Source organism: Phyllostomus discolor, chromosome 5 (assembly GCF_004126475.2).
Source record: "Phyllostomus discolor isolate MPI-MPIP mPhyDis1 chromosome 5, mPhyDis1.pri.v3, whole genome shotgun sequence".
Classification (NCBI taxonomy): Eukaryota; Metazoa; Chordata; class Mammalia; order Chiroptera; family Phyllostomidae; genus Phyllostomus; species Phyllostomus discolor.
This window is the reverse complement of record NC_040907.2, coordinates 140,952,687-140,978,235: the sequence shown is the minus strand read 5'-3', so window position 1 is coordinate 140,978,235 and position 25,549 is coordinate 140,952,687. Positions and strand designations below refer to the sequence as shown.

Here is a 25,549-nt window from a genome sequence, read left to right as displayed (position 1 = left end):
TTTAGGGAGAAGAGCCATGTGCAGCCATTGGGGGAGAGCCATGCAGCAGCCCTGAGGAGAGAACCATGAGGCCTGGCAGAGCGGGGACCCCCACTGGTTTTCGCAGAGATCCCGGCGACTCAGCTGAGGGTGCCGGGAACCCAGGGAGGTCCCCCAGTCAAGATGGAGGACTAACTGGGAAGAATCAGAGGACTGCCTGAGCCATGGACTTCTATTTCCTTTCCTGAGATACGGTACTCTGGACTGGGCAAAGGGGGAAGGAAGGAAGGACTGTGTGTTTGTGGGTGTTTTTAAGGGACTTTGGGATTTTGGTAAAGACAATAGGTCACTACTTTAAGTTAGTATAGCATTAAATAAACATTTCCTTTCCTTTTCACGAATCTCTGGCATTGAGAGACTTCTTTCCTCTGGTGGTGGACATAATGGACCCGGGGCCTTCTTTCAATAATAGTATATCGTCCCAGGCCCCCCCTTGTTATGTTCTGTAACACAATGAGTATTGAGCTTTTACCTGAATTCTTATTCAAACGAAACCAATAAAAAGCCTCTCTGGAAGGGGAATGGGCACTCTCCCCACCAGGGAGGGTGGCCAAGCGGTACGCTCCCCACCTGAGGAGTGGCCCTGCTGTTCCTATTCCCTCACAGGACCTGGTTGTCTCTGTGTATGTTTTTCTCGTGTGTTGATGAACATCCGCAGCCGAGATGGATACTGCAGGCTGGTATCCATCCACATTCTCATGGCCCACCAACAAGAGTCTTTTCACCCCTTTCCTTCCCTCAGCATCTCTCCTGCATTCTTCCAAACTGCTAAGGGAGAGCTCTGCATCACTGCTACATCTTGCTTTCCAGCTTCCTAAGCTGCATGGCAAAGGGAGACCTAAAGCCACGTGATTCTTCTTGTCATGGCTGCTGTACCTGGGTTTAAATCCCAGCACCAATCTATCACTGCAGCCCCATTTTTGACTCCTCCCTCAATTGGCTATGCTTGCCAGCATTCCCATATTTTTCCAGCTTTTCTGGGCTGCCATAGTAAGTCCAGGCAGGTGTGGCCCTATGAAGCCAATCATCTCCAAGTTCTTACATGGGCTCTGTAACCAGGGTGGGCTGCCTCCCAGTTACATCCTGGGTGGAAGTCACTCCCATCTCCCTGGCTCAAAGCACAGCCACAGTTATTTAACATACCCATGAAACCAGTTAAAACTTATAGATATATTAAATTACCATGCATGAGGTTATTTGCAAAACTGTTGCTATGCAAAACAACTCTCAATAGCCCTGTTCTGTGTGTCTCATCCCCCAGTTTAGACTTGTGGGGGTGAGGATATTCTGTATTTTTAATATTTCCTGGACACCCTGAGTTCTGGACCCCATTACAAATCCTTCTTTTGGAGCCCCCTCACTGTACCCTCTTACAATTGTAGTTGGTCCTGGCATTGCCTGCCTGGTTTTGCTGCTTTTTCTGGGTCTGGAGCTGAAACACAAGTGAGGCCTAGATGTCATCTCTAGGGAGGTGTCCCTCTGTATCTGGCTGTAAATTGCTCAGCTTTGTTTAGCTATCTGTCTCAGTTTCCCTATTCCAATTGCCAAGCAATTTTCCTAGCTTTTTACTATCTTGTCTCAAAGCCTCATATTTTTCTGCTAATTGATTTCTATTTTGTCAAATCTAGAAGAGCTTTAACTGTTACTATTAATTTTTACAGTATTCCTTTTTAAAAATAATTCTTAAGTTTTATCAATCATAAATGCTGCTGAATGTTTTGAGGTATTTAAAACTGTAAAGCACCATGGTGTTGTGGGAGGCTAAGTTCTTCTTGCTGACATAGTAAAGAATTACAAATGAGGAAACCTATTAACATATATATAAACAAAGTTTATAAGTGATACCTTCTCATAGAAGAAAATGAGCCTATGAACCTAGCCGGGGTGGGTGAGAAAGGCATAGGCACTGACTCTTAGTCCTGAGGACTTATATAAATTGTGGATGGGGTGAGTGAATTACATAGTGATGTGGTGGGAGAAGGTGGTGCATACTCCTCCAAGGGAGGGTGTCACCCCCTAAGTAAGCATAAGTATGGGTGGAGATCTGTCAACTCAGATTTTTATCTTGCTCTAGACCACCTCCTGTTATCCTGTTAAAAACATACAAGTGGCCAGAGGCAGTTAATCAAAGTTATTTATGAGCTTTTTCTGTAAGTACTATTGACCCCTCCCACCCCTCCTTTTTTTCCCTAAATTTCTACCTAACAGTGACATATAGCCCTGACTGGTGTGGCTTACTTGGTTGGAGCATTGTCTGTAAACCAAAAGATCTTGTGTTTGATTCCTGGTCAGGACACATGCCTAGGTTGTGGGCTCAGTCCCTGGTTGGGGCACGTGCAAGAGGCAAGCAATTGATGTTTCCTTCCAACATCAATGTTTCTCTCCCTCTTTCTCTCTCCCTCCATTCGCCTCTCTCTAAAATCAATAAGCATGTCCTTGAGTGAGAATTAAAAAAAAAAAACACACATTGTGATGTGTATACAATGGAGTGTTACTCATGCATGAGGAAGGTGGAAACCTGCTGTTGGTGACAGCATGGATGGACCACAAGGGCATTAAGTTAAGTGAAATAAAACAGGGAAAGAAATAGTCCATGGCATTACTTATATGTGGAGTCTAAATAAAAAGTTAAACTCATAGAGTAGAAAATTGGTTGCCACAAGATGATGTGTAGGGGAAACAAAGAGAGAGACTGATGAAAGGGTACAAACTTTCAGCTATAAATGAATGACCTTGAGAATCCAAGGTCTAACATGGAGGCTGTAGTTGATAACACTGTACTGTACAATTGAAGTTTGAAAAAAGACTAGAACTTGAATGTTCTCACACACACAAAAATAAATACATGAGGTGACAGATGTGTTCATTCACTAGATTAACTAGATGGGAGACTTTTTTTAGTCTTTAGTCAAAACTTAACATATATCAAAATCACCATGGAGTATACTTTAAATAATCTATAATTTTTTGTCAATTATACCTCAATAAAGCTAAAGATGTAAAATAAGTAGAATTATGAAAGATAATTTATTTAAAATGCCATTGTAAAACTTAATGTTTTATTTTTATTTAGTGTGTTACATAATCAAGCAAACATTAATTTTTTTCTCATGGATAAGAACTCATGAAAATAAAAGTATTATAGTAGGGTTTGATATAGACAAAGCATAGAAGTAAGAGGTCTATCTAAAGAGGGGAGCTGATTATAATAAAATGAGACGAGCTCAGTTGCACTTTGTGTTTTCCATAATTTCCCACTGGGATAGAAACATTATTACAGATGTAATTATTCTTATATCTCAGAAGAACCTGAAATGTAGCTCATCAAAAGAGCAAGGAAGGGCTTGGTGTTTCAACCTCCATACCTCCTGGAAACAGCTTCCTTTATCTTCCTCTGTTTCTTCCTGTGATATGTTCCATCCAGCTGCTGAAATACATTACCTTCTGGAACTTAAAACCCACATGGCTCAGACCACAGCAGTAAATCTGGTAGAACAGATGGTTCTGTGTGAATTGTTATACCTCTGCTTAAAACCTCGGGATTTTAGCGATAGGCTTTACACTAAGTAATGGGAATCAGAGTGGCAGAAAAATTCACAGTGACACTTCCATGCTTGTATCCAAACACTGTGTTATGACTTCTTTTACTGTATCCTTCTAATCAAGCTGGAATTATTCTGTATGTCAAATATCATATATGCAAATCAATAGTACTCATTTAGAGATTTTCCCTTATTTAAGCATTAAGGTACAATTAAATGAGAATTTAGTTCCACATCCTAGTTAGATTTTCCAGGAAAGTTTCAAGAATTATATACTGAAGAATGTTTTATTCAAGTCATTACTATTTCACATATAAGAAAAGTTTTGTTGGTTTGCATATTCAATATCATTCAATACATTTTTATTTTCACTTTTTTACTGGTCAATGAGGAAAAATAAGAGAACGAAAAGAGGGAATTACCATTTTTTGTGTCTACCATGAGTCTGGCTCTTTTCTCTGGTCTGTCTGATCTGATCCTTGCAACCGTGCTAGGAAGCATTCCCACATCTTTGCTTTCGTGGCTCTGTTTAATATGTGCTGTTGAGTTGTTATTTGTAAGTCACAACAAACACAGGGGTTGAACAGGACAGATACTGCTCCTATTTTTGTGGTGTTTCAGTTTGATCAGGGAAGATATCCAGTAACAAATACCTGATTATCTAATACAGTAGTAGGAAGGGGTGAAAGACTTTATAATAGGAGGGCTTAATCTAGCTGGGGAGGGATTAGAAGAGTAGAAAGCCTCCATCATTGTTGAATGAATGCCTGCAGGTGTGAATACATCATCCCTCCAGCTGTGTTCTAAAGAATGAGTAGGAGTTGGCCTGTAGAGGAGTGTGTGTGGGGGATACGTGGAAAGAGGGAGATGAAACTGAATCTGGTGACGGCAGGCTGCTAAGGGAGAGTTTTTCCCTATTACAGCTGAGGCATTTAAGGTCACACAGATAAATATAAGCGGGATTTGCCCTTGGTTCTGCCTAACCCCAAGCTCTTTCTCATCATACTCATAAAATATACCTTTCCTTGTTAGTTATCAAATCATGCTTAACCTATTGCTTTGATCTACATCTGCAGAGTCTCTATCATGAAGGCTTTTGCATTTTCATTCAGACATGCTGCTGTTTTTTCTTAAAGGGAAGTAGTGAGTTACTGTTCATTCCTTCAGAGTCATCTGTTTTGTTTTTCAGTGTTCCAACATTCCAGAGCCTTCCTGAAGAGATCCTCAGTAAGCTTGCAGACGTCCTTGAAGAGGTAATTGTTTTTAATACTTGAACTTTTTCCAGTGGGACCTAGCCTATCAGAGCTGTGCCATGATGAGTTACAAACTGCAGGGAGACCTTTTAAATATTTTAAATCCCTGAGATGCTCTTTTATTTGGCTTCAAAAAAAAAAAAGCAGCTCAGCATATCTGACATTTATACATAGTCAGAAATGGGCAAATCAATTACAGAGGGAGAAAAATTTTATTGTAGCAAATATAATGTCACTTTGACTTCCAAGAATGGGAGATGGCATATTTCTCTCTCATTTCAGTCATCGTAAAGCAACAGCATAGTAATTGCCACTCTGAAGCTTCCGATTAGCAATTTTGCAACAGGAATTAGCAGTTGAGTATACATTTTATTAGCACATGAGTAAGTATGTTTTACACATATCATTATATGCCTCCATGTGAAAGTATCAGTTTTACTTCTCTTTGGCTGAATTTACAAAGCATGAACAAGGATGAAGCAAGGACAGAGGAGTTTTACAAAGCTGCATCTTGAGGACAGGGTCTCTGGTGCCCATAGACACAGGGAAGGCAGGGTACTGGGACACACGTGCAGGTACAGGTGGGAGCTTGGAGGAATGGTGTTCCATAGAAAACCTTTCTGGTATCTTCTGTTCTCTTAATCTCGATAGCATGGTCATCAACTGCATATGAGGATTGGGTATGAGGTATGAGAGGTTTGAGGACAGGGGAGGTGGTATGAGAAAAACGAAAGAGTGAATGGTCTAGGAAAACACAGTCTGGTTGGTGGGCATCATTCAAGGCCCCATGTGGTGTTACTAATCTCAAATCTAAGCTAAACAGGCCTGGAAGAGTTTATTTAAGGCTTGTGGCAAGGAAGATAAAACTCAACTCTGCTGAAACAAAGGTGGGAGGGTTTTTAAGTGCTGAAGTGAGCCAGTGGAAAAGTAGAGAGGACCTTGAGCAGTGTGATGAGGTCACCTCTGTTGGCTAATTATCCCTTCAGGAAGTTAGGCTCCTACTCTCCCACAGAGACTGGGAGATAGGGGCCTTATCTCCTTCTATGATTGCATTTCTAAAGAATAGTTGCATCTTCCTTGAGGAAGACTTTCCTGAGCAGTAAAACTGGCAAAGGCTGGGGGCAACTTTGTATCTCCAAAGGTCAGATTAGACATTTACAACTGCAAACTTTCTTAAGTAAATAAGTGCTCTAAGAAAATGGAAGACCAAGAACCTAGAGTCAGGAAGAAGCCTGTCTCAAGTTTAGTCAAGCTGTGTGTGTGTGTGTGTGTGTGTGTGTGTGTGTGTGTGTGTTCTCTTTAGCCCCATTTGTTTGCCTGGATTCAGGCTACAAGCAGGAAGAGAACTGGATGTAACTAGGATGGTTATTTTGCCTAGAAAAAAATATGCAGTTCAGGGAGAGGTTAGGGGGTTCAGGGTGCACATGAAGAAAGGGTTATAATGACTGACCTTGGAGTTTAAACTGGGCAAGGAGGAGAGGAGCCTTGGAAGGAGCAAGGGCCAGGGAGAGATTGAACGATCAATTAATTTTAGCTTCATGAAGGATTTTTGAGGTTGTGCTAAAATCTACGTGGACTGGAAAAATACTAAAAATGTTTTTGTCTCCAGGTACTAACTATGGCCAGCAATTCTGTCTGTAGCATTTCAAAGGTTCATATATGGAAAGTCTAAATTTGATGCATATTGGATTGAATTCCCCTGTAATGTATTGGTCTTCCTCATCTTTTATCTGAATACAAAGTAAAACAGAAGTCACATTGGATTCCTACATTCAAGTATAAAAAATTAGTGAAAAAATACTGGCTGTATTTCTCTGAGAATGTGCTGATCATTGTACCTAAAACCTCTGTAAATGTAAAACTGCTTTTCTTGTTTCTTTGCTTTTTTGCTTTTCTCGTTGAATACACTGAAGAACTTGCCAATGACCTTTTCCCTTTTTTTTTTTTTTTTTGTAAACAAAGCAAACTAAAGTAAAAATTTACTGGTCCCAATCAAGCCCATAAAAAAAAAAAGAAAAGCTATGAAATCCATTAATCCTTTTCTTTCTTTCCTATGAAGTTCTGTATAATTACATTCTCAACTGTGACTATTCTAGTTCTGAGGCCCAGTCATTTTCGCTTCTTCCTCTCTAGTGAGTTTCTTCTCCTATATCTCCTAGATCAATCCATCTGTCATTGTGTGGAAGAAGTGTTGTTCATTGCTTTAAATTGGTCTCTACTTTAGTAAAGATGAACCTCTTTAAATTGTAAGTTTCTTAAAAGTAAGAACTCTTTTGGTATTTTTTTCTACACTGGGTACCTATAAGCAGTTGAGAAAAACACAACAATGCCTTCCACTTCTAATGCTAACTCAGTGCCAGCCTAAGGGCTTCTGTTTAATACCATTTGAGGTAAATGCTTTTATTATTCCCAATTTACCATTGGGAGAACTAGGGCTCAGGTAAACAGCTAAGTAAATGGGGAAGTATTTTACCCCACCCAGCCTGACACCAACCAGCACCTTTCATTACTGTGCTATACTGCATCTTGAAAATTGGTGGACTAGATAAAAAAAAAAAAATTTCCCACTCATCTCTGTTCTTTCTCACAAGTAGGCACTCCTTCTGAAAATATATACTTATCTCTTTTTTTTCCCTCTGGGAAATAAAAGGTGGAACTGAGACTTTTTAGGGCAGTGAAACTTTTCTGTGTGACATGGTGATGGTTGATACATGGCATTCTGCATTTGGCAAAAATCATAGACATGTCCAACACAAAAAGAGAACTCTTTTTTTTTTAAGATTTTATTTATTTATTTTTAGAGAGGGAAGGGAGGGAGACAGAGAGAGAGAGAGAAACATCAATGTGTGGTTGCTGGGGGCCATAGCCTGCAACCCAGGCATGTACCCTGGCTGGGAATCGAACCTGCGACACTTTGGTTCGCAGCCCGCGCTCAATCCACTGAGCTACGCCAGCCAGGAAAAAGAGAACTCTTAAATGTAAACTATGGATTTGATTAATAATAATGTTTTAATGTTGGTTTTTCATCAATTATATAAAATGTTCCATACCAATGAAAGATATTAATAATAGGGGAAACTTGGGGTGGAGAGAAAGGAGGGTATAGGAACTCTTCATAGTTCCTGTTCAATTTTTCTATAAACCTAAAATTTTAAGTAATAGTTTATTAATAAGAAAAAATGATAAAAATGAAAACATTTCTATGATGTAGATACTATTATATTTTTAGAAGAGAAAACTGGACCTTAGGACAGTTAAGTAACTTGTACAAGGTCACATGGCTAAGGAATTGCAGAAGCAGGATGAAAAGGTATTGGCAAGACTCAAACTCAGGCATTATAACAATATAGAGATAGGTTGTTTGTTTGAAATGTTTCTATCTTTTTTAGGTAGATAGAAACATAGAAAGATAGAAACATTTCAAACAAACAACCTAACCCTACGTCTACAAGAACTCGAGGAACAACAACAAAGGCAGCCTAGAGCAAACAGAAGGAAGGAAATAACCAAGATCAGAGAAGAATTAAATGACATAGAGACTAAAAGCACAATTCTAAGGATCAATGAATCCAGGAACTGGTTTTTTGAAAAGATAAAAAAAAAAATCGACAAGCCTTTAAGCAGGCTCATCAAGAAAAAAAGAGAAAGGATCCAAATAAACACAATCAGAAATGAAAGAAGAGAGATTACAACTGACACCACAGAAATACAAAGGATTGTAAGAAATTACTATGAAGAACTGTATGCCAAGAAATTTGAAAACCTAGGTGAAATGGACAAATTTCTAGGAAAATATAATCTTCCAAAACTCTATAAAAAAAAAAAAAAAAGCAGAAAGCCCGGACAGACCAATAACAGCAGATGAAATTGAAGCAGTAATCAAAAAACTACTGACACACAAAAGCCCTGGACTGCATGGTTTCACAGGAGAATTCTATAAAGCATTTAAACAAGAGCTGATCCCTATCCTTCACAGACTATTCCAAAAAATTCTAAATGATGGAAGACTCTCAAACTCTTTTTATGAAGCCAGCATCATCCTAATCCCAAAACCAGGTAAAGACACAACAAAGAAAGAAAACTTCAGGCCAATATCACTGATGAACATAGACACTAAAATCCTCAACAAAATATTGGCAAACCACATCCAACAATACATTAGAAAGATCATACACCATGACCAAGTGGGATTCCTCCCAGAGATGCAAGGATGGTTAAATATTTGCAAACCACTAAATATAATACATCACATAAACAAAAGCAAAGACAAAAACCACATGATCATATCAATAGATGCAGAAAAAGCATTTGATAAGGTACAGCACCCATTTTTGATAAAAACATTCAGCAAAGTGGGAATAGAGGGAGCATTCCTCAACATAATAAAGGCCATGTATGAGAGACCTACAGCCAACATCATACTCAATGGGCAAAAACTAAAATCTTTTCCACTAAGATCAGGAACAAGACAAGGCTGTCCACTTTCACCACTTTTATTCAATATAGTATTAGAAGTTTTAGTCACAGCAATCAGTCAAGAAAAGGAAATAAAAGGCATCCAAATCGGAAAGGTGGAGAAAAAACTGTCATTGTTTGCAGATGACATGGTAGTGTACATAGAAAATCCTATAGACACTGCTAAAAAACTGCTTGCCCTAATAAACAAATTTGGCAAAACAGCGGGATACAAAGTCAAAATCCAGAAATCAAAGGCATTTCTGTACACCAACAATGAAACAGCAGAAACAGAAATCAGGGAAAAAATCCCATTTGACATAGCAAAAACAAAAATAAAATACCTAGGAATAAATCTAACCAAGGAAGTAAAAGACCTGTATAAAGAAAACTATACAACACTGAAGAAAGAAATTAAGGAAGACACAAACAAATAGAAACATATACCATGTTCATGGATTGGAAGAATTAACATCATCAAAATGTCCATACTACCCAAAGCAATTTACAGATTCAATGCAATACCTATTAAAATACCAATGGCATATTTCACAGACATAGAACAAACACTTCAAAAATTTATATGGAACCATAAACAACCCTGAATAGCTGCTACAATTTTGAGAAAGAAAAGCAAAGTAGGAGGGATCACAATACCTGATACCAAACTGTATTACAAGGGCACTGTAACCAAAACAGCTCTGTACTGGCATAAAAACCAGCACATGAACCAATGGAACAGAACAGAGAGCCCAGAAATAAACCCAAGTCTCTATGGTCAATTAATATTTTACAAAGGGGCAACAACATAAAATGGGGTAAAAATAGCCTCTTCAACAAATGGTGTTGGGAAAACTGGACAGCTACGGGCAAAAAAATTAAACTTGAGCACCAACTTACACCATACGCAAAAACAAATTCAAGGTGGATGAAAGACTTAAATATAAGCCATGTCACCATTAAAGTCCTAGAGGAAAATGCAGGAAGAAAAATCTCAGATATTTCACACAGCAACATTTTTACTGATATGTCCCCCAGAGCAAGGGACATAAAGGAAAGAATAAACAAATGGGACCTCATCAAAATAAAAAGCTTTTGCACAGCTAAAGAAAACAGTATTAAAATAAAAAGAGAACCAACCATATGGGAAAACATATTTGCCAATGATACCTCAGACAAGGGTTTAATCTCCAAAATATATAAAGAACTTACATGACTCTAAGAAAACAAGCAACCCAATTAAAAAATGGGCAAAGGACTTGAACAGACACTTCTCCAAGGACATACAGAGGATCCAGAAACACATGAAAAGATGCCCAATATCACTAGCTATCAGAGAGATGCTAATTAAAACCATAGTGAGATACCACTTTACACCAGTCAGAATGGCCATCATAAACAAAGCAACAAACAACAAGTGTTGGAGAAGTTGTGGTGAAAAGGGGACCCTAGTGCACTGTTGGTGGGATTGCAGACTGGTACAACCACTATGGAAAACAGTATGGAATTTTCTCAGAAAACTAAAAATGGATCTGCCTTGTGGCCCAGCAATTCCACTGCTGGGGCTATATCCTAAGAGCCCTGAAACACCAATCCAAAAGAACCTATGCACCCCAATGTTCATAGCAGCACAATTTACAATAGTCAAGTGTTGGAAGCAACCTAGGTGCCCATCAGTAAATGAATAGATCAAAAAACTATGGTACATTTACACAGTGGAATTCTACAGAGCAGAAAGAAAGAACTCCTACCCTTTGCAACAGTATGGATGCAACTAGAAAGTATTATGCTAAGCAAAACAAGCCAGGCTGTAAAAAAAGCCAAATACCATATGATCTCACCTTTAACAGGAACCTAAACTACAAAACAAAGAAACAAGCAAAATATAACCAAAGACACTGAAATAAAGAACAGACTGACAGAGTTCAGAGGGAAGATAAGGAATTTCAGGGGAATTTCAAGGGAAAGGGGGAAGGGTTTACAGGAACAACTATAAAGGACACATAGATAAAAACTAGGGGTGGGTAGAAATGGGAGGGAGGACGGGAGAGCTGGGTAGGTGGGTTGGGATGGGAGTAAAAGATAGAAAATTGCACTGCAACAACAATTAAAATAAATAAATAAATTGTACCATGTGGATCCTTACGAATAAACCATGCGTAGTTTAAAAAAAACAATATAGAGATATAGCAATAGATATAAAGTATGTACGTGTGTGTGTATTATATAAAATGATGCTTTTTAAGAACTCTTCCCAGTGACAGGTAGATGTTATTGGCTTGGGACTGGGACATAGTGAGATTCCTCACTTTTAGCGAGAAGGCGGGAGTGAGGTTAAAGATGTAATCTGATGGTCATTTGTCATAGAATCATGGTTTCTGACTGTGCTGGATGAAGGGAATCCCAGGGCCAGGTAGGTCTGCAGCTGCAAGGCCTACTTGCAGCTTTCCTGCAGGTTGCATCTGCATAGGGATCTGGGCAAAGGCAAGGAGTCCAGAGGCTGGATGCAGACCTTGTGGGGTGTGTGGGGCACAGAGAGGATGAGTTAGAGAAGTCAGTGTGCTGGTAAGCAATTCCATCTGCTTTTGTAAAGACAGGGCACCACCAACCAGAGGAACTCTGCCTGGGTGGGCTAAAAGTGGCGGCACACTGTACACGGCAGTGTCTGGGACAGGTACTGCATTGCAGGAAACACTGAAGGCCTCTAGGTTGCTGACTAGGACTAGAGGCTGGCTGTGTAGGCCCACAATCAGGTGGGGGCCTAGATGTCCCATAGGAGCCGCTTGCCCTGCCTCCAAACTGCCAGGTCTCTGGGATCCCTGGGAAAGCAGCTGCCGAGCCTACAGAGTGCCAGGTTGTGAACACTTGAGGTCTGAACATGTGTTTGACTCCGTCAGCTGCCATGAGGGTCCCTGGGTGTTTGCGTCCTTCAGGGCTCCCTATGTGCTGAGGAGGTGAGCTCCTGGGTTAACAGTCAGGCTCTGCAGCAGTCAGAGTGGTCGGGTTATTCTGTTTTCCTTCTTCATGCAAAACTTTTCTAAGCTGCAGGGAAAGCTGCTGCTGCTGCTTTTCCTGTAGGAACAAAAGCTTCTCCTGCAATTGCAGGATGGTTTCCTCTAGTGACATTCTGTTTTCCATCTTTTTCTTCCTTCTCTCCTGCTCTTCCTTTATCTGTTTCATCATCTTGATCATCTCTTCCTCTTCCTGCCACGTGCACTCCCACTCTATTATGGTGTGCTGGTACAGCATCATAGCCTTGGCATTGAAAGTTTGAGATAGTCCAGGAGCACAGGCATAATGCTAGTGAGGACACTTGGGCCAGGAGCACCTGGTTCTGTCACTGACTGCGAGACCTTGAACTGGGCCCACCTTCTCTTTGGTCTCTCCACAGTCTTCTGAGTACTTTAGCTGCTGTGTCACATTCAATGACTGAAATAGATAGATAGATAGATAGATAGATAGATAGATAATGCACTCATACATACACACACACACATAGGATCACCATCTCTAGCCTGTAGATGAGGAGATAAGTAAAACAGAAAGAAGACATGTACACCATAAAACTGTTAATTGGGAGATTGCCAAAGACATGTACTAAATAACAAGCATAGAAAATTTGGAAGATGGCTAGTAGAGGGATTTATCTCCTCATTAAAGAAGCAGTAATTGAAAACAGTTCAAAACTCTCTGGCCAGAGAAGTTGTTTGGAAAGTCAGAATCCTTGATTTACAAGATTTTTCCTCTTTCGAGTATTTGTCCAAAGGTTTGGCCTTTGTTAAATCTCCCTGAGATGCATCAAGGAGACAAGAGGGATGATAGAAGTACATATACCTTACTCCTTCCATCTGACCTTCCAGCCTTTGGCTCCCATACCTTCTTTGTCTTCCAGCTGATTTGGGGGGTTGTGGGATCCTCTACCAGAAACTTCTGTAATATATTTTCAGAGAGCAGTCATGGCCTCTTGTGCTTCAGAATGCACACCCCCATCTGTGACATATTTCTATCCCGTTCATGGTGATAGCATCCAAATGTGAAGCTGAAACAGTTGTGTTTCATTCACTGAGTCACTCATGCAGCACATATTCATTGAAAACCTACTCAGAATATTCATGCAACAAAAAATTATTGGTTATATAGTAAGTGTCAGGCATAATTCTTGTGCAAACCCTTTCCCTATTGGAAATTGGGATAGAAGCTGAGACACATCTGACCTTAAGGTACTCGCAGAAAATAAGGAAACAGGCAAATTCTAAGCAACATAGAAGCAAGCATATGGCTTTAAAGTGTAAACTGTACAAAGGAATTTAAGGGAAAAAAAAACACAAAGAGGATAAAGCAGAATTAACCAGGGTTAAGCTTCTTACAAAAAAAAGACTTGGTGTTTATAATAAAAACATGTTTGGAAGAGGAAAGAAGAATTAGAAGTAGCCCACTGCTCTTATGCCTACAATAATTAATAATTCCTGGAAATGTAAACTGATTTGCATCATATAAAGTAAAGCAAAAAGGCAGAATGGTGTTACTCTAAAGGTCTATTTATAAGACAAACCTTGTTACCTTTTTTAAAAAAATGATTCTGCCCTGACTGGTGTGGCTCCGTTGGTTGGGCATTGTTCTGCAAAGCGAAGGGCCACTGATTGAATTCCTAGTCAGGGCACATGCCTGGGTTGTGGGTTCGGTCCCTGGTTGGGTATGTGGGAGAGGCAACCGATCACTGTTTCTCTCTCATATCAATATTTCTCTCCCTCTCTTTCTCCCTTCCTTCCCCTCTCTCTAAATGTGTGTGTGTGTGTGTGTGTGTGTAAAATAAAATCTTAAAAATGATAATAACAGTTCTTCGATATAACTAATAAAAGAGAATGGTGGCTCTTCCTAGAGAGCTAGTAGAAACTTACTTTCAGGCTCATAATAATTAAGGGGACATATAGGATATGCGATAAACAGAATCCTCGCTCACACAGCTGCAATCTCACTAAAGCCTTGGCAGGTCACAGTTCCCTCCTCATTAATATTGACTGACATTTGATGAGCAATGAACGTTCAGGCCTGAAATACTGCCTTCCCTGGTTCAGAGCCTTATCAACCAGGAAACAGCCTTGTAGCTACTGCCCTAAGAAACTGCCTGATTCCTTCTCTGCAAGGCGGGAGGCTGCCTTGCAAAGGATTTCCAGGGAAATGTGGAGGCAGACTGTGTGGGGGAGACACAGAACTGAATGCTCACATTATCCCCTGCTTCAAGCTGTGTAATGACTCTCTCCAGCACAAACAAGCTTTGTATTTTGTGGCTAAAACTCAAAGCCCCTGAGTGCCAGCCTGTGAACCAAAGGGTTGCTGGTTCGATTCCCAGTCAGGGCACATGCCTGGGTTGTGGGCCAGGTCTCCAGTAGGGGGAGTGTGAGAGACAACCACACACTGATGTTTTTCTCCCCCCCTCCCTTTCCCTCTATCTAAAAATAATAAATAAAATCTTATAAAAAATAAAACTGAAAGCCCAACTGGCTTTCTTAACTTTAGCTTCTTATGTGTATGCTGTAAGCATAAGTAGGTGTCTATTCTTCATTAATTTATGCCTACTGTGTACAAGTCCCTGAACTTGGGTGTTTGGCAGCTACAAAGATGGCTCAGATTTTTTAAAAAATGATGAAAATCTTTAGTCATACTTTTGCTTCATCAGAGCAATTTGTCTGGTGCAGACAAGGTGTTTATCACTAGGCTCTGTGAGAGGGATTCAGGGCTCATCATGATTGTCTCCTATACCATCAAACGGGATTTTGCAAATGGGATCTCACACATATGCTGAAGGCAGGCCACTAATTTACAGTTTCATGCAAATTCACTGCTTGTTTCCAAACCCCATGAACGAGAGCAAATTGCAAGTACCAAGAAGGTTTATAAATTCTTATGTAGCAACCATTTCAAGCACTTTCCATGAATGTTTTCTAAAAACCTGATCTATTATGGATTGGTTTCCTCTTTGCAAAGCACATACATTTTAATGAATTACAAGCAGCATAGAGCAAAGTGTACATAGTCTGGTGATCAAATGCCTAGAAAGGCCTTGTTTTGGAGCTTGCAGATACTGTAGCATAAAATGGATTCCTGTCATAAATTAAAAATGCTGACTGGGAAAACACTTCCAGGAAAAAAAAAAAAGACAAGTAAACATTTTCAGAAGGAAGTGCCTATTTGTAAGAAAGAGTGGAGTGGGCTGGGAAAGGTAATTTTTTTTGTTTTTTATTTATTCCATAAATTTTCAAAATGCAATACATTAGTCAAATCTAAATGAGGAACATTGTCTAAAGAAGAAGGAGGAGAAAAGGAAGGAGTGAAGGAAGGAGGGAGGGAAGGAGGGAGGGAGGGAAGGAGGGAGGAAAGGAGGGAGAAATTGGCTTGTGTTTATGAAAAATGTCAGTGTCATGAAGGATGAAGAAAGGCTGAAGAACTGTTCCCGATTAAAGGAGACCAAAGAAAAGTGACAACTAAATAGGTCTCAGCATTTTAATGATCTTGAATTAGGTATTTCTCTCTCTCCATGTCAAAGGCTAGGGAAAGCTGTAGTTGAATATTTTCTTAGCCAGTTGACTAATCTGTGGTAAAACCCCCCTTTAGGCTCTAGTAAAACAGTTGTCCTTGAGGACAGGCCTTGTTACAGAGAACAGAGAACTCTGAGTGTAGTTCACAATGATGACTTCTCCTCTTTCTCTGAGAGAAGCACAGGACAGTTTTTTCCTATATTCAGGCAAGAGCCTGTTAGAGTTCTTGGGGGTAAAACTCAAAAATGTGGGGAATTCCTCTCCACTGCAAGACTGGGCCTCCTAGGAGTTCTCAACTCTCAAGCTAGTCCACACCAAGCATCTAGCAATGCATCAGTAGTAGTGTAAAGTGTCCCTACCTGTAGTGGACTCAGCAGGGGCCTTATGCTCCCGTCTGTGACCTGAGAATCTAAGTATCCCCCTCCCACCTGTCCCTCCAGTTCTCAGCACAACATTTTGCCCCATGGCCTCACTTTTCTGATAGATCTAAGAAAAGTTACTGATTTTTAGTTCAGTTTTTGTATGTGTGTTTGTGTGTGAGGATGAGAGTGATAATTTCCAAACCCTTTAGATGTTGAACCAGGAACCACTGTTTTTAAATGTTAAATGTGATATCCACATGAAGCACTCAGCACAGTGCCTGGCAAAAAATGATAATATATTGTTAGCTATTACTATTATTTATGATTCCATCAAAAATGTTTTCTAATAGTTTAATAATATGATATAATTGGTATCACAGGAGTCAGTACTTCTCTCTGAGCATATTTTTAAACAGTATTTTGCTGCCAGTTAAAAGGTTTAGGGAAGAAATTGACTACAGTCAGAGGTCTGTAGCAATCAGAATTACAGGATAACACTGACAAAAAGGACAAATCTAAATTGAAAGCTGTTCCAGAACCTGTGACGAGAGGAAGCAGACAGTGAGGAACATGAAGGAAAACAGCAGAAATTTAAGCTCAAAGGAGTATGAGTTTGAGAATAGAAAAGGTAATGAAGAGGATAATAGCCTCTTTCAGTGTTTGACCCATGGAAGAATTGATGCAGCAAGCTTTGTCCTTTATCTTCAAAGGTGGGGCTCGTGATGGGAATTGCTATTAGTGCCAAGAGATGCTGTCCAACAGTTTATTCCAAGAAACGCTGCCCTTTGTTTCCCAACTGTCGCCACTGTTTAGAGCAAAGCTGGCATAGATGTGTGGCCTGCCCAACCTCTTTGCTCAGGCAGAGCCTCCATATCCCCAATGGCTGGTGGATTTCCCAGTGTTTCAGAATTGCCACAGTGTTTGCAAAGCACCAGCAAAATGATCCTTCTGCCCTGCCTTGTGGTCATATCAGTTCATCATAGACTGATTGCTTAGGGCCTATTTTCCCTGAATATTTCTTGCCTAGCATCCTGGCATAATAGTTAGTGGGGTGCCCCCCTAACCCTGAGTATCACTTCTAGGAGCTTTGCTTGCTTTTAAGACCTCATGGTCAACAACCTTGCCTTACTTTTGAGTGTTAAGATTGATGTGTACTTCTATCTGATTATATTACTTCAGAATACCCATTTCGTATGCATAAACTAGAAAGGTCATTTTAGTAACTCTACAGAAGGTTAGACCCTAACTGCACTGTGAACTTCCAATCAGGGCACCTTTACTCCACTATTAGTTTCCTAAATAAATGAGATTATATGACTCACTTGGGGAAGTTGCTTAAAATACAGATTTCTGAACACTACCTCAGAATTACTGAAATATATCTAGGGGAGGGGCCTGGATACCGGTATTGTATTTTATTTTAAAATCTACTTTATTGTGGTAAAATATGTATAACATAAAATTTACCATTTTAACCATTTTAAGTACATTTTATTGATTTTGCTATTATACTTGTCCCCTTTTTCCCCTTTTATCACCCTCCACCCTCACTCCTCCTCCCTCTAGCATTTCCCCCCTTAATTCATGTCCATTGGTTGTACATATAAGTTCTTTGGCTTCTCCATTTCCTATACTATTCTTAACTATCCCCTGTCTATTTTGTACTTACCAGTTGTGTTTCTTATTCCCTGTACCTTTCTTCCCCAATCTCCCCCTCCCCTTTCCCACTGATAACCCTCCATGCGGTGTCCCTTTCTGTGATTCTGTTCCTGTTCTAGTTATTTGCTTAGTTTTTGTTATTTTAGGTTCAGTTGTTGATAGTGGTGAGCTTATTGTTATTTTACTGCTTACAGTTTTTGATCTTCTATTTCTTAGATAAGTCCCTTTGACATTTCATATAATAAGGGCTTGTGATGATGAATTCCTTTAACTTGACCTTATCTGAGAAGCACTTTATCTACCCTTTCATTCTAAATGATAGCTTTGCTGGAGAGAGTAATCTTGGATGTAGATCCTTGCTTTTCATGACTTCAAATACTTCTTTCCAGTCCCTCTTGCCTGCAAGATTTCTTTTGAGAAATCAGCTGATAGTCTTATGGGAACTCCTTTGTAGGCAACTGTCTCCTTTTCTCTTGCTGCTTTTAAGATTCATTCTCTCCTTATTTTTAATCTTGAGTAATTTAATTATGGTGTGTCTTGGTGTGCCTCTTCTTGGATCCAACTTCTTTGGGACTCTCTGAGCATCCCAGACTTGCATATCTAGTTCCTTCAGCAGATTGGGGAAGTTTTCTTTCATCATTTGTTCAAGCAAGTTTTCCATTTCTTGCTCTTCCTCTTCTTTTTCTGGCACCCCTATTATTTGGATGTTGGAATCATTAAAATTGTCTCCAAGGTTCCTCAAGTTCTCCTCATTTTTTGGAATTCTTGTTTCTTCATTCTGTTCTGGTTGGATGTTTATTTCTTCCTCTTGTTCCAAATCATTGATTTGAGTCCCAGTTTCCTTCCCTTCACTGTTGGATCCCTGTATATTTTCCTTTATTTCACTTTGTATCACCTTCATTTCTTCCTTTATTTTGTGACCATACTCAATCATTTCTGTGAGCATCCTGATTACCAGTGTTTAGAACTCTGTATCAGATAGGTTGTCTACTCCTTATTGTTTAGTTCTTTTTCTGGAGTTTTGATCTGTTCTTTCATTTGGTCTATATTTCTTTGTCTCAGCATACCTGGTATGTTATAAGGGGTGGAGCTTTAGGTATTTGCTGGGATGGGGCAACCCTCCTGCATGTGTTGTGGTGCTATATGTGGGGGAGGGGTCTGAGAGGGAACAATTCGGCTTGCTCTTTTGCTCAGCTCTCGCCCCACTTTCAGTCACTTCCTTCACTTCCCATAAGCAGATTGTGCTCTTTCAGGTGCTGTTTCCCAGATGGGTGGTTTTGTGTACATTCTAGGACCCCGTGGGCCTCTCCAGTGGACTCTCCTGTGAAGTTGGGAGTTTCTCCTACTGCTGCAACCTCCACAGATTTTTACAGACAGAAGTTGTGAGGTTTCAGTTTTCTGTGTTGGAACCCTGGGTTGCGTGGTCTATCTAGCTCCCTAGTTGTTTCTCCTGGTTTGCCCACATGCAAATATGGGACTGCCCTGTCTGCCAGACACCCCCTTGTCCTCCGTGGTACACCAGTGTGTGTCCTCTACATTTCAGCTCCCTGTCTCTGCTCCTCCAGCAGTGTGGATGAATGCAACCCCCTGGTTGTTGAACTTCCATACAATTTGATTTTCTGGTAGTTCTGGTTGTTTTTTGTTTTTAAATTGGTTGTTATCCATCTTTTGATTGTGAGGGAGCTAAGAGTATCTATCTATGTCTCCATCTTGGCCAGAACCTCCCATTCTATCCAGTTTTAAACATACAATTCAGTAGCATCAAATATATTCATATTGTTTTCCAACCATCAGCACTATTCATTTTCAGAACTGTTTCATGACCTCAAATGGGAACTTTATGCCAGTTAAACAATAACACCCATTCCATTCTTCCCTCAGCCTCTGGTAACTTTTATTCTATTTTCTCTATGAGTTTTCTTTGTCTAGTTACCTTATATAAGTATAATCACACAATATTTCTATTTTTGTGACTGGCTTATTTTACTTAGTATAAAATCATCAAGATTCATCCATGTTGTAGCATATGTCTGAATTTCCTGCCCTTTTGTAGCTGGGTGTATCAGAATTTTGTTCCATTTTATGGCTGAATAATGTTCCTGTCTGTGATATACCATATTTTATTTATTCATTTCTTTTGGGTTCCTGGGCCCAATCCAATTCATGTGGAGGGGGTTTCCCATGGCACCAGTTCTTGAGACTCCAACTAGATCAATTCTGACACTATGAACCTGGAGATAGCATCAGATCCCAGAGGTTAAGGGTTCAATCTTATTGAACAGCCCACTCCACACTGTGTCCCCACCCACTTCAGATGCCAGTCAAAATCCCAGGTTGTCACTTGTGCTTCTGACTAACTAGCTATACCTGGAGATTCCCACAACCCCCTACTTGGACTTCAGATTTCAATCTCAAGTTCAGGTTGTTACTTGTACTTCTGACTGGCTATAAATCAGAGTTTCCCTCAAGTCTCTTCTCAGGTTCTATTAATTTGCTAGAGCAACTCGCAGAACTTGGGGAAACATTCCACTCACTAGGTGACTGTGGAAACCTGTATTTTAAATAGAAACTGTACGACTGCAGGCCAGGTCACAGACCAGCAGCAGAGACAACATACGCATGCATACACATGCGCGGTCATGCACACAGGTGCACACACATTCATTCACATGCTCTGGATTCCCAAGTTATTTAGTTAAGGGAACAGAACCTCAGGGAATTGGGATGGCTAAATCCAGCAGGAACAGACAGCCTATCACTGCAGCCTTTCACATGTCCCCTCCTCCTACAGACACACGACTGCTAGTGACACTTGAGACAGCTGAGAACCTGCTAAAGTGAAAAGATGACACATGCTTATGTTCCTGTCCCTGTACAATCTGGCTTCTGTTATAATTTGAGAAGATGTTACCTTACAATTTTAGCATTTCCACTGAAGACAGGGATCAGCAAACTTCCTACGACCTATTTTTGTATGGCCCATAAGCTAAGACTAGTTTTTGTATTTTTAAAAAATTTTTATTGTTGTTCAGTTACCATTGTTTTGCCTTGTTCCCCATTGCTCACCCCTACCCCACCTCCTACTCCTACAGTAGATCCCCCGGCATTGTCAATGCCCATGAATGCTCTATTCATGTCCCTTTGCTTGAAAAGCATCAGAAGAGGAATAACACTTAATATGACATGAAAATTATGGTATTAAATGTAAGTTTTACTGAAATCCAGCCACACTCACTTCTTTAGTTGTTGTCTAAGACTGCTTTTTTTGCTGCAGTGAGAGCTAAGTTGTCACAATAGAGACCCTGTGGCCTAAAAGCCTGGTATATTCACTCTGTAGGCTGTTACAGAAAGCATTTCACAACTCCTGATTTAAGGGAATGTTGACAGGTATTGTGGTCTCCTGATTTGTAAAGCAAATGCAGCATCAAGAAGGTGCATCCTTACCTGGCAGTAAGCGGAGTCAGTTCCAGGTGGTCCTGAAAGCCCTTCTTGCTGCTGTCCAGGGTTCTGGAAACAGTTTCCTACATATAGCCCCAATCTGATGGTATATTTTCTGGCCTGGAGGTTCTGATTCTGAGTGCGGCAAACCATAGCCACAACCCACCCACAAACTGTGCCCCCACCGACACCCTGAGTGATTAACATGGTCTGGAGAATTTAGGAAACACCTGCCAGTTCCAACTTTGTTATTTCGTAGATGAAATGATGGACTTAATTTGCTAAGAGGTTAAGTCATTTGCTAAAGGTGTTTGCAGCTGATTTTGAAGCAATGGACAAGACAGTTCTCTGGTACTCCTTTCTGGTCATTATATCAGGTGCCTTACCACAATGACTAGTAGACAGTGGCATACAAGTTCCTGACAACTTTGAGGAAGCAGATCTCCTTGTTCAAGTGCAAAGAGTTGAGAAACTTCCCTTACTGAACTGGAAGGGGTTGTTTTACATGGAAACATGGAGGCCTCCTGGTGCTCCTGTCATTAAACTTAGTGTCAACTTTTTAAAAAACTTAAGGGCCAGAAAGCTTAAGGTATGAGAGAAAACAAAGTTCATAAAGAACAATCAGGGTGCACTCTGCCTGACATTTGAATTTGTAATCTTCCTTCCCAATTAGCATTAAAGCTGTTCCTATTTGGTGAAAAAGATATGTGACTGAACTCTCACTTCTGAAGAAATTTCTTAACAGCTGCTCACCACCCTAAGATGAATACCAGTAATTAGAACTGTTACCGTTTTCTGTTATCATTATGACTACTGTTATTAATCCTCAGCACCAAAAGCCACAATGCTAGCGCCGGCTGTACCAAGCTATGAAATTCTAATTACCACTCCCTGCTCTAGGAAAAAAAAGTGCTATTTTGTAAGAACAAAGTAGCTATTAAGAGGAGGACCTGGTGACTGTTTAATGTGTTGATAATTTGGAATCACCAGCTAAAAGAATCCTGGAGAGAGACCCCTGCATTCATTTTGCTTTTTAACTGATTTAAAGGGTCATCTGATTTGTTCCAAAGCATTTGAGGTCACACATTGTGGACCTTGTCCTCTGCAATGTGACTTCCCCCCTGAATTTTCACACTGCTAATATCACTGGTTGAAAACACTCAGAGACACTGCTGTCATCATTGCTACTGACCTGGAATAAGAGAGAGTCCGTGGAGATAGGGTTTTAACATTTTTCAAATAGTAAGTCTATTTCTTAGAACTGGCCTGCACAATTGTATGTTGTACTCCAGAATGCATGCTTCACTATTAACATATTTGATCTACTATTTTGAAATTGCAGAGAGGAGTATTGCCCTAGGTCATTCATCTTTTACTTTAATGTGATATTCAAGGAGAGTAATTAAACTGTGCATGCCAAACCCAGTGATAAATACACTCAAAACCAGATAAAAATAATAAAATAGTTGTAATTGTAGTGTATAAATCAAAAAGACTAACAAAAGAAGTTAAATATGACTTGCCCACCAATTGCTAAACATTTATCAATGAATCAAGAATGTGCTGTATCAGTAACCATAAGGCAAAATCCTCAGGCATAACATGACTTTAATTTGTTTCTAACTGGAAAGATATTGAAAAGAAAGGATCTCTTTCCACGCCAATTATATAATCTATTTCCCAGCATTACCTGGCTGAGAACCAAACTCTGAAATAAGCATGGAAATAGAACGAATTAGAGTCTATAAAACTATTTCCCAAGTAAAATATGCTTATGAGAAATAAATGGCCATTCTGCATCCTCCTCTTGAAAAACGCTAATGCACCAAAACCTCATAATATCTTTTGAATTTTGCTGCATCATTTCCCAAACTTAATCCAGGGGCATTTTTGGGACATGTAATTTTTCCTTTCACCCATGCACATTCCACAGAAAACATGTAACAGACTGGGAGAGATGCTGGTCTAGGCACAAAGCTTCTTATAGCAAAGTTGGCTGGAGCAGCCTAGGGTTGTGGGAAAATGTGATTGCTGCAGCCGAGCAGCAGGAGCACTGGAGGAGAAGGAACTGCTGAGGTCCCGGTACCAGCATCTCCAGAGGCCCAGAGTTTAGTGTGGTGTGTGCAGTGGGCACACTCTGGGGAGCAGGGAAGATGACATGTGAGCCCCAGCTGCGTGTTCTGCCTCCCTGCCTCAGCAACCAAGCTCTGAGAGACCACGTATTCATTTGTTTGTTTTTAATGAGTAAAGATATTTTTGTCTAGTTATCTGTTGGATGACATTTCTGTATGTTGATGTAAGAATGTCCAAAGCTGTAGAGAATTTTTATGAGTTTATTTGAGCCAAACTGATGACAATGGCTAGGCAGCAAAATCTCAAATGCTCCCTTGAGGTGGTTATGCCTCCCAGGGTTCTTAAAAAAGAGGATTACTTTGGCATTTCAAAGGTGTATTAACACAAGAAAACAACAGACAGGGCTTGCTTAAGGCAAAAACAAATGTTTTACTAAAAAAAGTTATATGCTTGGGGAGAGTCTGCCCACGGTAAGTAACCTTCCCAGTTAGAGATTGACGGTCAGATCACCCTGTGAGCTTACTTTTGGTTGGATTTATTATAGTTCCATTTTCATCCACGTGTACATTTCCTAAATTTATTTTCAGATTACACAAATCCTCTATAAGTAAATTGGAACTCATCATTTTGGGTATGGAAATAATGATGCATTCCTGACTTTTAATATTGGTTATATATGTTTATAAAATATGTTATAAACAAAGTGGTTTTAAATGCATGTAACCACTGTTGGCTCATTATGAGTCTATGATAATATAAGTAAAACCAATATAATGTTTTTGATACCAACATTTAATTTAAAAGAATGTCTTCTATTATGATATTGATTTTTCAATGTTTAAATGAGCTGTCTTTTATTTAAAAAATGAAGGGCATAGTTTTAATTTAGTTTTGATTTGTTTTCAGATAATCTTGCTTGAGAATATGCTGTTCCACAAGTTGTTTTTATATAGTTATAAAAATGTTACTGAGCTACTAGCCTCAGTAACTAGCCTCAGTATAAGAGTTAATATATTTTGAAGTTTCTTCCCTCATGTCACCCCCACCCTCCAGCCAGTAGCAAGTATGAGATTTATTGAGCTAGCTGCTCCTCTTCTTACAAACGTTTTTCTGTAGTCCCTTCCTAACATCAGCATATATGTGTGCGCTGAAGTCCAATAATATTGTGACTGTTAAGTAGGTTTGCCCTCTGTGGAGTTCACTGGCCTGTTATGAAACTGAATATTTATTTGTGGTATCTCTGGCACATCTGTCTGACATAGAACTAATTGTCCTGAACTGAACCTTATGTCACAGTGCTGTTACCCTAAAACAGATGAACCAGGGATCAAAGTAACATCTCAAACTTACAATAACCTTTCTAATAGGAAAGTTATAAGATAATAAAGGTAAAATGCTAGATAAAGGAGAGGGCCTGGAAATGATCTAGATCAACCCTTTCAGGTTACAAATGAGGAAGCAAGGCTCTACTCAATTAGAAGTATTTCCATTATTTCTTGTAGGAAAGAGAAGTCTTTCGTTGTAAAATAACAGTCACCCATGAGGAGGTTCGGGAAGAACCGAGGGCTCTGTGTTGCTCATTCCATTCTGTTAGGTGGCCAACCGCAGTAGATAAGTGCTTGTAAGGAGAGTGATAGTGAAATAGCGAATTCACGTTCAGGAAATGTACTCTTCAAACTTTTTCTTATTTAAATATGTATAAGATAATCTCATATACATTTTCAATTCAGATAATATATAAACCTGTTTTCAAACTTTGTATTCAGAAAGGAGGAAGTATTACTACTGCACATGGTTGATATGTTTGAAAATCCCAGTGTTATTTTTCATTTTTCTCTGTAGCAAGCAATTTTCTCTGTTAAGTAATGGAGAAATTTAACCTGAGTGCTCCTCATTAGAAAGGATAATTTTTGTTAATGTAACATTATAATTCACTTTTCAAAATAAATATTTGATTGCATTCTTCACCTTCGAAATTTCTCATTTAAAATATTGAATAGCATCTTTCTTGAATTGGTTTTGTGTTGATTTTTTAAATTGAGGATAATGTTTTCCTTTAACTCATTTCAATGAAATTGTTTCTATAACTCTAAAAACACCCAGAATATACTATACTGTCATAAAAGGCAATAAAAGAACAATATTTGAGAAAATAGCTCACTATTGCCTCAGATATTTGTCCTTTAATCATA

General features: G+C 39.6%; 1 protein-coding gene and 1 pseudogene across 4 annotated transcripts in view; one reads left to right on the top strand and one right to left on the bottom strand.

The window, feature by feature from the left end:
- The window catches only part of PRKG1 (protein kinase cGMP-dependent 1), a 1,342,121-nt gene that overhangs the window by 1,004,050 nt on the left and 312,522 nt on the right, over positions 1-25,549 (top strand). For 3 of the 4 annotated variants that reach the window (XM_036027548.1, XM_028511229.2, XM_028511228.2), the window contains exon 5: positions 4,771-4,834. In XM_036027548.1, the coding sequence (XP_035883441.1) occupies positions 4,771-4,834 (64 nt within the window). Of the gene's footprint in view, positions 1-4,768; positions 4,835-25,549 lie in introns of all 4 variants that reach the window. The other variant, XM_036027551.1, reaches the window with a different exon arrangement.
- On the bottom strand, positions 11,608-12,585 carry LOC114496024 (annotated as a pseudogene).